This window comes from Olea europaea, chromosome 15 (assembly GCF_002742605.1).
Source record: "Olea europaea var. sylvestris chromosome 15, O_europaea_v1, whole genome shotgun sequence".
NCBI lineage: Eukaryota > Viridiplantae > Streptophyta > Magnoliopsida > Lamiales > Oleaceae > Olea > Olea europaea.
Window position 1 is genome coordinate 16,708,442 of NC_036251.1, and position 12,740 is coordinate 16,721,181.

At 32.8% G+C, this 12,740-nt stretch overlaps 1 protein-coding gene and 1 long non-coding RNA gene across 2 annotated transcripts; both read right to left on the minus strand.

Annotated features, from left to right (window-relative positions):
* Positions 1 to 6,381: 6,381 nt before the first annotated feature.
* Positions 6,382 to 7,851, minus strand: LOC111411009. Its single transcript, XR_002705805.1, has 3 exons — positions 7,544 to 7,851; positions 6,837 to 6,919; positions 6,382 to 6,728 (listed from the first exon to the last, which is right to left on the minus strand). It is a non-coding gene; the product is annotated as an uncharacterized LOC111411009 (long non-coding RNA).
* A 3,875-nt stretch (positions 7,852 to 11,726) lies between these two features.
* On the minus strand, positions 11,727 to 12,179 carry LOC111411300 (sigma factor binding protein 1, chloroplastic-like). Its single transcript, XM_023041843.1, has one exon. It carries the CDS (start codon positions 12,177 to 12,179, stop codon positions 11,727 to 11,729), a length of 453 nt encoding a protein of 150 aa, XP_022897611.1.
* Positions 12,180 to 12,740: the final 561 nt, after the last annotated feature.

Consider the following 12,740-nt stretch of genomic DNA (forward strand, 5'->3'; position numbering starts at 1 on the left):
TTGATCTATGCGACCGCATAGATTCCTTCTATGCGGTCGCATAGTTCGTTTTTGAAACCTCGGGCGTAGTTTTTCGTTTTGGTTGAAACTCCTTTTCTACTTAATTTGGACGCGATATAAAGACCTAAGATCATCATATGAAGGGTAAGAACGACCAGGGAGAGAAGAGAGACCAAAATTGGAGGCAAGAAACTTGATTTTGGATTCAATTTCACACGGGCTCGAGACGGGATTGAAGATTATACACACGGATTGAAGAACTTCTATACGGGTGTATTCTTATTATCTTTTTATTTTGTTTTTCAATTTCTTGATTTTTGCAATGATGATTATAGGCTAGTTTTTTTTTATTCATTAGGAATTTGATGAACCTTTTGATGATTTAACTTCTCGTTATTTCATAAATTCAATATTAATTTCGATTGGACAAATGTTTGATTTATATGAGTTGAATGTTTCCATAATTATTTGGCCAATTATTATGTGATTGTAGATGATTTATTCTTTGCATTCGAAAGAAGGGGAATAAATTCTATGGAATATAAATCGACATAGGGTTCGATAGGGGATGGAAACTTACCTCTATGCTTTATGCAATTCATGAAAATGTTCATAAAAAGTCATGCATCCCTATACATTGCATCATCCATAGAAATATAGGCTGGTGATGTGTAAGAGTAGATTCAATATATATCGAGAGAGTATATTGGATAATTTAGGAACATTGAATTGGCATTTTGTTCATCGATTCGTTGAATTTGTGAAATTAGGGTTTTTAATAATCAATTGGGGATTCAAGTTCTTAATGATTTCATTTCAATTCATTTCAATACAATAATTCAAAAATTGCGTATTTACATTTCAGTTGCGTATTTATTTCATTAGATTAGTGAAATTTTGAAATTAGGGTTTCCAATTTTGCAATTAAGGTTTCGAATTGGGGATTTCTCCCAAAATTAGGGTTTTCATATTTAAACCAAATTTTCATTCAATTAGATTCGGTTAAGGTCACATTAGTTTAATTAGAGCTAATTTAATCCTCGTGGGAACGATACTTGGACTCATAGTCCACTTTACTACTTGTTAGCGAACCGTACACTTGCGGTGGGTTTTAAATCGAAAGAAAATAATTTTGCGAACACCCTTTCAAACTTATCTCATTTTTGTCTAATTTAAACACTAAACATAAGTTTGATGATCCTTTAAGATACCTTAATAACCACTTCAAAGCATGAAAGCATTCTTCACCAGGATTACTTAAAATGTTAATACTATATGCAAGATTAAGTCTGGTGCAAATCATCAAATAGATCACATAACCAATTATATTAGCATATGGAATTTTTGACATTCTGACATATTAATCTTTAGATTTAGGACAAAATTCAGAAGACAATTTAAAGTGATTAGCAAGAGAAAGTGTCATAGGCTTACGATCAAGCATATTAAATTTTTTCAAGATTTTAGATACATAGTCACATTGATTTAAAAACAACATATTTTTATATTTATTTCTTCAAATCTAAATGCCTAATATTCTTTTAGCAACACCAAGGTCTTTCATATCAAACTCAATTTTAACTTTGATTTAGTATCATCAATTTCAGATTTATCTGAGCTAGCCAACAACATATCATCCACATAAAGTACTAAATATAATGAGTTTTTAACTCCATAACCTTGCAGTACAAGTAAGTATCATATTGGCTTCTTCTAAATCCAAGTTTTAAGATAAAGGTGTCAAACCTCTTGTACCATTGCCTAGGTGCTTATTTTAGGCCATACAATGATTTCTTTAAAAAAAATACAGTATTTTCAGAATCACCTTTTTCAAAATCAACAGGTTGTTTCATGTACATGGTTTCATCTAATTCCCCATACAAGAAAGCAGTCTTAATATCAAATGGATCAAGTTCCCACTGAAATTGTGTAACAAGAGTAAGCAAGCATCTAATTGTGACATACTTAGCAACTGGAGAGAAAATTTCAGTAGAATCTACAGCCTCCTTTTGTGTAAAACCCTTTGCTACAAACGTAACTTTGTATCATTTTTACTGTCACCTTTCCCAGGTTTTACCTTATAAATCCACTTGAAATGAATTAATTTTTGTCCTTTGGGTTTGTCAACCAAAACCCATGTTTTATTTTTAAGTAGTGGAGACATTTCATCTTCCATGGCCATTTTTCAATTTCTGCTTTCTTGACATTTAATGGCTTCTTCAAAAGAGTTTGGCTCATTTTCAGACGGGTCTTGATAAGTAAATAAGGAAACAAAGGTGTCATTGTCAAATCTGGTGGAGGGTCTAATTTGCCTCATCTCCCTATCTCTTATGAGTTGGTACTTATCAAGGGGGAGGGATTGAGACATGTTCAATTTCAATTTCAGGTAAAATAACATGTTCTTCATTTACATTATCCCCTGCAGTAGACACAAAAGTGTTCTCATTACTGCAGGAGGGCTCCACCTCAATTTGGACATCTTTTTCAGTTAAAACATTCTCTTTTCCTTCAAGACATGGCATCATTACTCATTAAAAATAACATCCATTTTTATTATTTAACCCATAGTTTGTACCTTTGACATGCTCATCACATCCCAAGAAAACACATTTTAATAATCTTGGTACTAATTTACTAACATTTTGATGAGCACAAGCAGCACAGCCAAATACTTTCAGGTAAGAGTAATTCACAAAACTATTTGACCACACAGATTCAGGAATAACAAAGTTTAAGGCACTAGAAGGACTCCTATTAATCAGATATGCAGTAGTTTTAACTTCTTCACCCCAAAACATCTTAGGCAGTCCAGAACTTAAAAGCATGCATCTAACTTTATTCAACAGAGTTTTTTTCATTCTTTTAGCCATTCCATTTTGTTGTGGCGTGTGTGGAACAATTTTGTGTCTCATAATGCCATATTCTTTACAAAGATTATCAAATTCATGATTACAAAATTTCAAACCATTACCAGTCCTCAGATATTTTATTTTAAGATCACTCTGACTCTCAACTTGAGTTTTTCAGTCCTTAAAAATAAAAAATGTCTCATCTTTTGATTTCAATAAATACACCCAAATTTTCCTTGAAAAGTCATCAATTATTAGCAAAAAATATTTGAAACTAGTCAATGTAGAGACAAAAGTAGGACCCCACAAATCAGCATGCAAATACTCAAGTTTTTGTTTGGATTTATGAATTTTAGTTGGAAAGAGAAGTTTAACTTACTTTCCTAAAATACAATCTTCACAAGAGCCAAAATCACCAAGATTATGCTTTCCAAAAACACCTTTTGATTGCAAAAAAAATCAGTCCCTTTTCACCAATATGACCAAGTCTTTCATGCCACAATTTAGCTAAAGTAAAATTTTTAGACATAACAGAAGCAGTTAATCGAAGCAAAGGTTGCGCATACAGGCAAAAAAGCCATGTCTCTTGGGGCTGAAGTGACCAGGTCATTTTCCCTAAGAATTTTTATATGTCCTTGACCCAAAGTTATGTTAAACTGCTTGTCATCTAGCATTCCTAAGGACACTAAGTTCCTTTTCAAATCTGCGACATGTCTTATGTTCTCAAGGAACAAAACATTTCCATTTTCTAATAGCAATTTGACAGTCCCAATTCCAATCACTTATTGTCCATTATAACATGCCCCCCTTTAGTTTTTTCCAGATTTATAAAACAGTTTTTGTTGGGGCACATGTGAAAAGAGCAACCTGAGTCAAGTATCCATTCATCACTTTGACACTTTTCTGTGCTTACTAAAACAAAACCATTTTCATGTTTAGTTTTATCATAGGCCAATACATTACTTCCATCAAAACCTTTTTTTTTTTTTTTTTTTTTATTTTTTTTTTTTTTAAAACAATTTTTTGCAAAATGGCCAAGCTTGCTGATAAATGTAATTTGTGCACTTAATTAAGTCATATTTCTAAACTTTTACGTCATCAAATTATTAATTTTTATCTAACTAGGTTAATTTTCATTTGGTTTTTAGTGATTGACTTGTTTGAAGCATTTGGAAAAGGATGAAGGATTAATCAGCTATTTGATGCAAAGTATGGAGATCAAAATTTTATATTTTGAAATTTGAAGACTTGGAGAAATAATACCTTACTTGGGCCTTGGACCAATTGATAAAATAGAAGGAATTAATGTAGACTTGGATTTATTTTATGATAAAAAGTTTGTGGGCTTTTGATGGGTTGGAAAAAATAAAAATAAAAAAAATAGGCTGCCTAGGGATTTTAGAGGAAGAAGTCGGCTGTTGTGAGAAAAAAAAAAAGGGTTGCCTTGTTATTTAATTGATACATATATATACCCACAAAAAGACGAGGACGAGGGAGAGCCGGGAGTCTTTTGCGAATGAACCTACAGAAAAAGAAAAGTGCGGCCTGGTGGAAATATATACGCATAGAACACGCCAATTGAGGAGAAAATTGAAGAGAGATGCCAGCATTCAGAAACAAAAAAGGAGAGATACACGTGATTTGCAGCGGAAGTGATTAAATATACATATAAAAAGCAAAAGGCTGCTGGATTTTGGAGACAAAAAAATACATATTACATTGGGCAGCTTTGGGACATTAAAGAAAGACATACATAGAAAACATTGCAGCTGCTTTGGAGGGAGAAAAAGAAGAAAATTACTGCCTTGAGTTGAATTATATGCACGCATAAATAGAGGCTGCTACTGGAAAAATATATATACGAACACGCATAAACTTTGGCTAAAAAATGAAGAAAAAGGCAGTGTTCATTGGAAAATTAATCATTTGTTGTCAAATTTCGGTGATGTCCTTCCACTTTTATTTGTTTGATTCTAACATGATGTTAGGCTAAATCTTTTCATGTATTAGATGAAAGAAAAAATTGTTTAATTCTTAGTTTTAATTCGAAACCTGTGTTTTTATCTTAATTATTGTGTTGTGGTTCTATTAATATGCATAATTTTATTGTTTTAATGTTTAGAACAATAAATTGTTTATTCTTAGTGTTGGAAAACTCATGATAGGTAGAACACTATTATTGGGACACACGGGTAATAAATGTTAGGAATAATATTTGTGGCGCGTGCGATCATGTGTGATAATTCTAAATGTCAATGCATGTTTGCCATATGAATTCGGACTAGGAATATGATCGTCTCGTGGTAATCATATATTTATTATATCTTGGAAAAGAATAATAAATAATAGTGGAATTATCGATCGTCGCAATTGCATAAATGAAAATAATTATCACTGGTTGAAAATTAGAACTAAGAATTGATCAATGTCGTCGAAAATCCAATACGTTCACACATTTGATTTTTAAACCAATTTTCATTATTTTCACAAGTTTTAGTTATGAAAATTAGTTAGATATTCATTCGATCATCTCTTGGTTACAAACACGAATTTAAATATATCAAATATACTAAAATTGATCTTTATTCTCTGTGGGACGATAACTCTCTCTTCACTATTATTACTTGTACAACGAACCCGTACGCTTGCAAGAATTTGACGAACACTTGCCACAATAATAGCATTTTTTACCTTTTGCATTATTCTTGGTCTTACTCGTGTCAGTCTATCTTTTATTTGCAGGTTTTTTAAAAGTTTTTCCCTTAGTCAGAAAACTAGTTCCAGTGTGACTGTTACTTGACTCAACCTTGATTTCTAAGGCTTTATTTCTCAAAGCATTGGTTATAACATCAAGAGTGAGTCCTTCTCTTCCATATTCAAGAGCAACTTTGATGTCCTTATACTTGTCACTTATGGAGTTTGACAGAACTACAGTCAATTGATCTTTTCAAAGTTTTTCATCACAATTGGCTAAGTCTTGGATAAGTTTTGTAAACCTACTCAAGTTTTCTTCTAAGTCAACTGCATAATCCATTTTAAAAGAGAATGATTGTTTTAAAAGAAAACATTTATTTGGAGTGGTTTTGGTTTCATATTTTGCCTTAAGTTTGGCCCAAAGATCAAAGGCAGTAGTGGTTTAACCTATTTCTCTGATCACATTGTTAGACAGATACAAAAATATAGTACTCCAAGCAATTTCTTCAAGTTCAGATTTCTTAGTAGGTGCTAAATCATCAGACCATGAATCATCTAATGCCTTAGCACATTTCATTTGCATCAAAATAGTTTTCATTTTCTGATTTTACATATCAAAATCAATTTTACCATCAAATTGATTGAATTCAAATTTAACAGTAGCCATGATGCAGGTAATTTATCACACAAAGGTCAACACGAACTCAAAGGCAGTTTAAGCAGGGAGTCAAAAATACCAATTTGTATCAATTAGAAATCATAGTAGAACACAGACAAGATTTCACAAATCTTAAAATATCAACAGAGAACAAACAAGATCGATCAATAGATACCAATCACAGAGATCAAATACAAGGTTTCACAAAATCCCTTCAACAGAATTCTCCAAAGTACATGCCCGTACATGATTTATCTCATATTCCAAGGGTCTCGTAGGAGCTACTGAACAAAGATTAGTCTCAAAGGGATTTCAATGGTGTACTAAAAAATCAAGGAAAAGTTCAAGAAACACAAATTTCTGAAAAGAAATATACAGTAAATTGAAAAGATCTCACCAAGCAAGTTCAATAACTCGTATTGTTTCAAATTTGCTTTTCAGCGGTTCCAAAAATTTCAAATCTGTTGAAGATCCACCAAACTCTCCAAGATCCAGGTATCGTGCTCCTCAGTGTGGCTCTGATACCACTGTAGGGCAAAGGTTCACACAATATTAAAACTGAGAAGCAAAGTATTTAAATTGCAGAAAGTAAATGGTGTAGAAAAATAAAGATTCATCATAAAATTTCTTTTAACCTAAGCCCCGGAGGTTCGACGATCGCTTTCAATGCCTACATCTCCCGTTGAGCATCCAACAAGTTCGATTACGCTCAGTTGCACTATAATAGCCCAAAAATGGCAACGAAGGATTACAAATGTTTTACAAATACAAAGAGATAAATATACGGTTCTAATAGATAATCACTCAGAATATTTAATTAAGTCACTCAAATTTACAAGTTTCAAGCCTCAAATTAGAGATTTGAGCCAAAGAATCATACAAACGAAACCCTAGCCAGACGAGAGGATTTTTCTCTTACATGAACCAAAAAGTCAGACGCGTTAGGATAGTGAGGGGTGCCGAGTGAAACGACGCCAATAATAGAAGATTCCAAAGTCAAAACCAATAGCCCAAGATAAACTACGTGTCACCATCCAATTAAAAGTACCAAACTAATAGAGTTGTATTTACAAAAAACACGACTTCTTCAATTTCAAAATTTTGGAAGCACATAACCAGGGTTCGAGTCTCATAATACGAAAACAACTAGATTAAAACTAAACAATTTTTTGAATACTACAATTTTACCTCATGCCCAAACTATTCATGTTAGTCGATGATCTCTGCAAACCCAAAAAAAAAAAAAAAAAAAAAAAGGCGCGCACATCCATAAACAAGCAAAACTTAGTAAAATAGTTAAAATGTTGAAATGAGATCTTCAACTAGAGACAAAAAAATTTACTTTGAGATCCGAATCAGTGTATGTAGGAGGCATATATCTTTTCTGAAGAGCGTGTGTTTCTTTTGTGTACAGTAAGGTGGAAATGAGGGAGATTGATGATATAGATCTAAATGATTTGCATTTTTGGGTTTGGGTGATGGAGCTTGTTGGGTGGCTATTGTGATGGGGTAGATGATGGTGAGCAGTAGTAGATGGTTGTGGGGGTGAAGGTGGTGATGGTCGAGTGGATTTTGGATTTGAGGTGGGGTGGGTGAGGGGTGAGTGGAAGAAGATGACTGTGTGTGTATTTATAAATGAAAAGTTATTTTTTTTTTTTTTGTCTTTTTTTAAAGTATTAGAAATGTGTCCAAAGTTAATTTTTTGGTCAATTAACTGAATTATGGATGAAAATTATCCAAAAAGCTTCACCTATAACGTTTGAAAAGATTAAGGGTGACGGTTGTAACAAATCAAAAGTTTGAAGAAAGTCTGTTAGTGTTTCAAAAATTTGGGACTTTTGTTACACTTATCCCTTAAAAATTTATATAAAATTTCTAGTATTTTCGAATTCAAAATATTCTATTTTAAGTTTCTAAAAGCAGAGAATAAAAGAGAAATTTTCTTCGAAGTAGTGTGGGAAAAAATGTATGTTTTTCTATTTAGAGTTTTGTACAAGATGGCTCTTTTTCTTTAGGCAATTTTTCATATTTCAAATCGTGCCTTTATTAAATATAAATACTTTCTTATCCCTCATTCATGATCGCCTACATTTTGCACGATCAAGAAAAACAAATAACCCTTTTACTAGAAGATTACTTTTAGAATAATGATATTTATCATTATGATGATGGAATATTCGTTGTGAAATAATAGATTTGGAGATTGAATTTTATGTGATAGAGGGAGGAGATGTGGTCGAGAGAGAGATAATAGTTGTCACATCACTTATATTTCATCATCATGATGAGAAATAGTATTACTCTTATATTTAGTGGTTCTAGACTTCTAGTCATGAATCTATCTAGACCTTTTAAATGAATTGGTGGAGATATTTTAATTTTTACTTCAAATTGGCACGAACCAATCCTTCCCCTATTGTTGTCCCTAACTAAAAATCGACGTATTCACCACTTCCTAATTAATAATGTTATTAAATCCCTATTAACAATGATTATTTAAAAACACTTTATTCTACATACTCATTTTTAACTAAGCCTTGAGCAAAAAAAATCAAAAAATCGACCAAACCAATTAAACTGAACAGACTCAGCTTGGTTCAGATCGATTTGACAAAGATAATCGGTTTGGTTTGATTTATTTTTATTTTTTTTCAAATAAGACCATGGTGAATTGGTTCGATCATGATTTGAAGTCTTAAATCATTAGTTGATTGAACCAATCCAATCCATTTACATATTTCCTATTTAATTTTAAAGAAAATAAAAATAAAAAGATGAGTTCTGAGGAAAAATTACCCAAAAATCTACATATTAACTATGCATTTCAAATATCAAATCTTAAACTTTTTTTCCACAATCAGGGGTTAATTATTTATTTAATATTTATTAAACCCAAGTCTCACCATTTCTCTCTCCTTATTGCAGAAACATCTCCTAATTTCTTTCTCCTTTCAGCTAGCTCTGACGATAGAAGAAAATTTATTTCAGGTCGGTGCTGTTATGGGTCATTGGAAGAAAAGTTGGGCATCATAACCGCTACGTACAATGATGGTGGAGGTGAGGTGGAGATTTCCACAGAGGTTAGGGAAATTCGATCGAGTCGAAGTGGAGATGATGATGCAAAATTTGTTTATGCACAAGGATGAGAAGGAATCTTGACTTCAGTTCACACTTGATGCTCCTTGTTTGATCGGGATTTGTATGCGGATCTTCTCTATTCCACTTCTCCACCTCCAGCTCTTGCTACTAACGTTGCTCCACCACGGGCAGCGGGTAATCTGCCTTCTGCCTATGCTTCCTCGTTCGACTATACCAACATTGCCTCTAAAGCTACGAGGCTCCTCTTACTTACACAATTTCGTGCCTTTATTGAGGATGTCTAGGGCGAACAATGACCAATTTCAGGTCCATCAAGTACAAGCAAGGCGACTATCGTCGTGTTTGGTTCACAAGGAAAAGGGAAAAGTGGCAATGCAATATGTGGGTAATGACGATTGACAAGGTTCATTCTAATTCCTAGACTACTTGGTAGTGCGAAAGCCACATTGTATCCCACACAGATAGCAACAAATTGAGATACACACACATTTCCTTTGATCACTTGAGCATTTAGGTGAATCAGTTGTTCATGATATTTACCATGGTAGTTAATCCAGCTTGGTATCAAATATGTTGATAGATTTATTCTGAAGAAACATGCCTAGTGATACTCTGCTTTAAATTTATGTCAAGTACTGATATAATAGTGGGGAACATGTGAGTCCTTTTGGTGATTGTAGTATTGGAAGTGGTGGGAATTTAGGCCATCTTGGTGGTGATATTGTACCTATGATGAGCCAAAATTACACAAATACTATTAATAGTCATGGTGCTAGAAGTTAAAACAAGGATGGTGGTGTGAGTTCACTGTTGATTGTGGAAGAAAAGATTAATTCGACTAGAAATGAGGACAGAGCAGATAATTCTAGTCAAATATTTGAAGCATTGAGTGCACTGTATTTCCAAATCTGGTCACCTACAATGCACGACTACTGCATTTTTACCTTCAGATGAAGAGCGATTCTGACCAACTATTAGACAACTGTGATCAATAAAATAAATAAATATAATCAATAAATAATGTGGCTTAAAAATATGTGATTTGTAATTGTGATCTATAATTTGTATTTTTCGTGATCGATAAATAAATTGTGACCAATAAATTTTGATAATTTGTGAAGTTGAAATAAGTTGTAACCTATAATTTTTGTGATTTACAATCGAAAAATAACTTGCGACAAATTAATTTGGTAATTTGTTATTGTAATAAGTGTGACTTATAAATTTTGTAGGTTGCGATCGAAAAATAACTTGTGATCAATTAATTTGATAAATTGTGACCGTGAACTAATTTTCTGCCTATAAATTTTGTGATTTGTGACTGAGAATAAGTCGTAACAAACTAATTTGATAACTTATGACCGTGAAATAAATTAACACCTATGCATTTTGTAATTTGTGATCAAGAAGTTATGTGATTATATGTGACCAACTTTGTGTTAATAGTGACATGTGTAACCAAATATTTGTCAATCGTGGCTGTTTGTTACAAAACATGTTTACATTTAAAGTTTGTGACCATTTAGAGCATTTGTATCTAACTAAAATCACTGACTTGTGTTATCTATGTCTAATTATAACCATATTTGTATTCAATGTCACTGGTTGTGATCTTATCTATCTAATTTATGGCTGTATGTAACCAAGTCACTGTTAATTTGATCACATATAGTCACATTTAAGACGGATCGGGTCACATAGAGTCAAAAATAAAGATAAACTTGATCACAATCGATCACAATTAAGATAGATTTGACAATCACCACAAGACACATAGTCACATTTAACACAAAAGGTTTCGTTTGTACAATAAAATATCTGCTCATATATTCAAGATTTTTTTAATATATATTTTAAATAACGATTGTTAAACAAGAGTTAAAAAGGATCAAATCCAGATCAAAACCCACGTGAGCAAGAGTAAAGACCGGAACTACCAAAGGCGAATGAGAATCCACTGATCCCGGGTCGTCCTATCAAATACCAAAATCACGGTCAGCAATGGATTGGGTTGGTATAGGATCTCTAGGAAGTCAACATTATCTGACTATAAAATCCATTTCGTAGTGCTTGTTTGGATTAATTATAAGAAAAATAAGTAGTCGATATTACGAAATATAAAGATAATAAGTGTGTAGCTATTATGAATGCACGAGTGATATTAATGTTTAATTTTGACTTTATATTATAAATTAAATTTTAATTTGTAAGTGGATTTGTGTACATGCTTGTTACATAAAAAGGTTTCGTTTGTATATTTCAAATCCAGCTTTGTATTACCTCTTGTCCATCATTTGAGTGACGCCAATTTTGTCTTTCCATGACACACGAAAGACAATAATATTAATGTTATCTATGTTTCTTAAGGTACTTTAGATATACGATAATATCAAGAATAAATATGTGAATAAATAATTTTTAATTCATCATATATAGCTCCCTAGTACATCATCAAATTGACGAGAATCATAAAGCAAACTAGAAGGAAGAAAACCTCCAAACTGGTTATCCATTTGAGAGCTAAACACACTATCTATAGGCTCCAAAAATGAATCTGAACTTGTAGTTGTAGGAGATTCTCTACTATCCATGGAAGAAATCAAAGATGCATGTTCATCATCCACCGTAGACTTAGGTAGTACTCTATCATCTTCACAAACAATCTCATGAAAATCTGCATCAGCACCATTGGTCTCCATGTATCGCGATACATCGGAGTGTCTCCCCGTGAGTTCTTGCACAAGGGAACGAAACCTCGACGCGCAAGTCTTCACTTTCATGGGGCTAGATATGTACACGACTTTAAGAGAATTGCTTTTGTTATTCCTCCTAGTCTTCTTTTTGCTCTCCATCCCTCTCTGAACACTTGAAATATCCATTTCTACTTCTAGTCTCTAAACCGGGTCGGATAAAAATTTCACGCTATTTCTTTTGGGTGGCGGTGGGGTGAGAGAAACCCACAAGATGATGAAAGATTTATAAGGGTAGGGATGTGGAGATTCTTATGGTACAAGGGTGTTTCTTAGAAAGAGATAAGATTGAATGATTTGGTTGGAAAAAATGAGGGCTTGATAGAGAAATAGGAAGATTAAAGGAAATTCAGAGTAAAAGAAGATTACATAAAGGTGCTTGAATGACCCGTAAGCTCATAATTTTTCTTCGAGACCTTAGGCTAAAAAATTGACTTCTAGTGATGTTACAAGAAAAACCCATATTTTATATCACGTGCGCAGACAAAAATGACTTATAAGTTTTCTCCAAAAAGATTGTTTGTGTGCAAATGTTATTGGTGGATAGGAATAGGGTTTTTGGAATATCTTAGGTTAGAGGCGGTTAAGGATAGGAATAGAATTGGACGCTTACGGCTAATTATATTTTTTGAGGGTTTTTGTTTTTATTACAGTTTCTAGAGATGTTTAGTCAATTTTTTTCTAGAATTT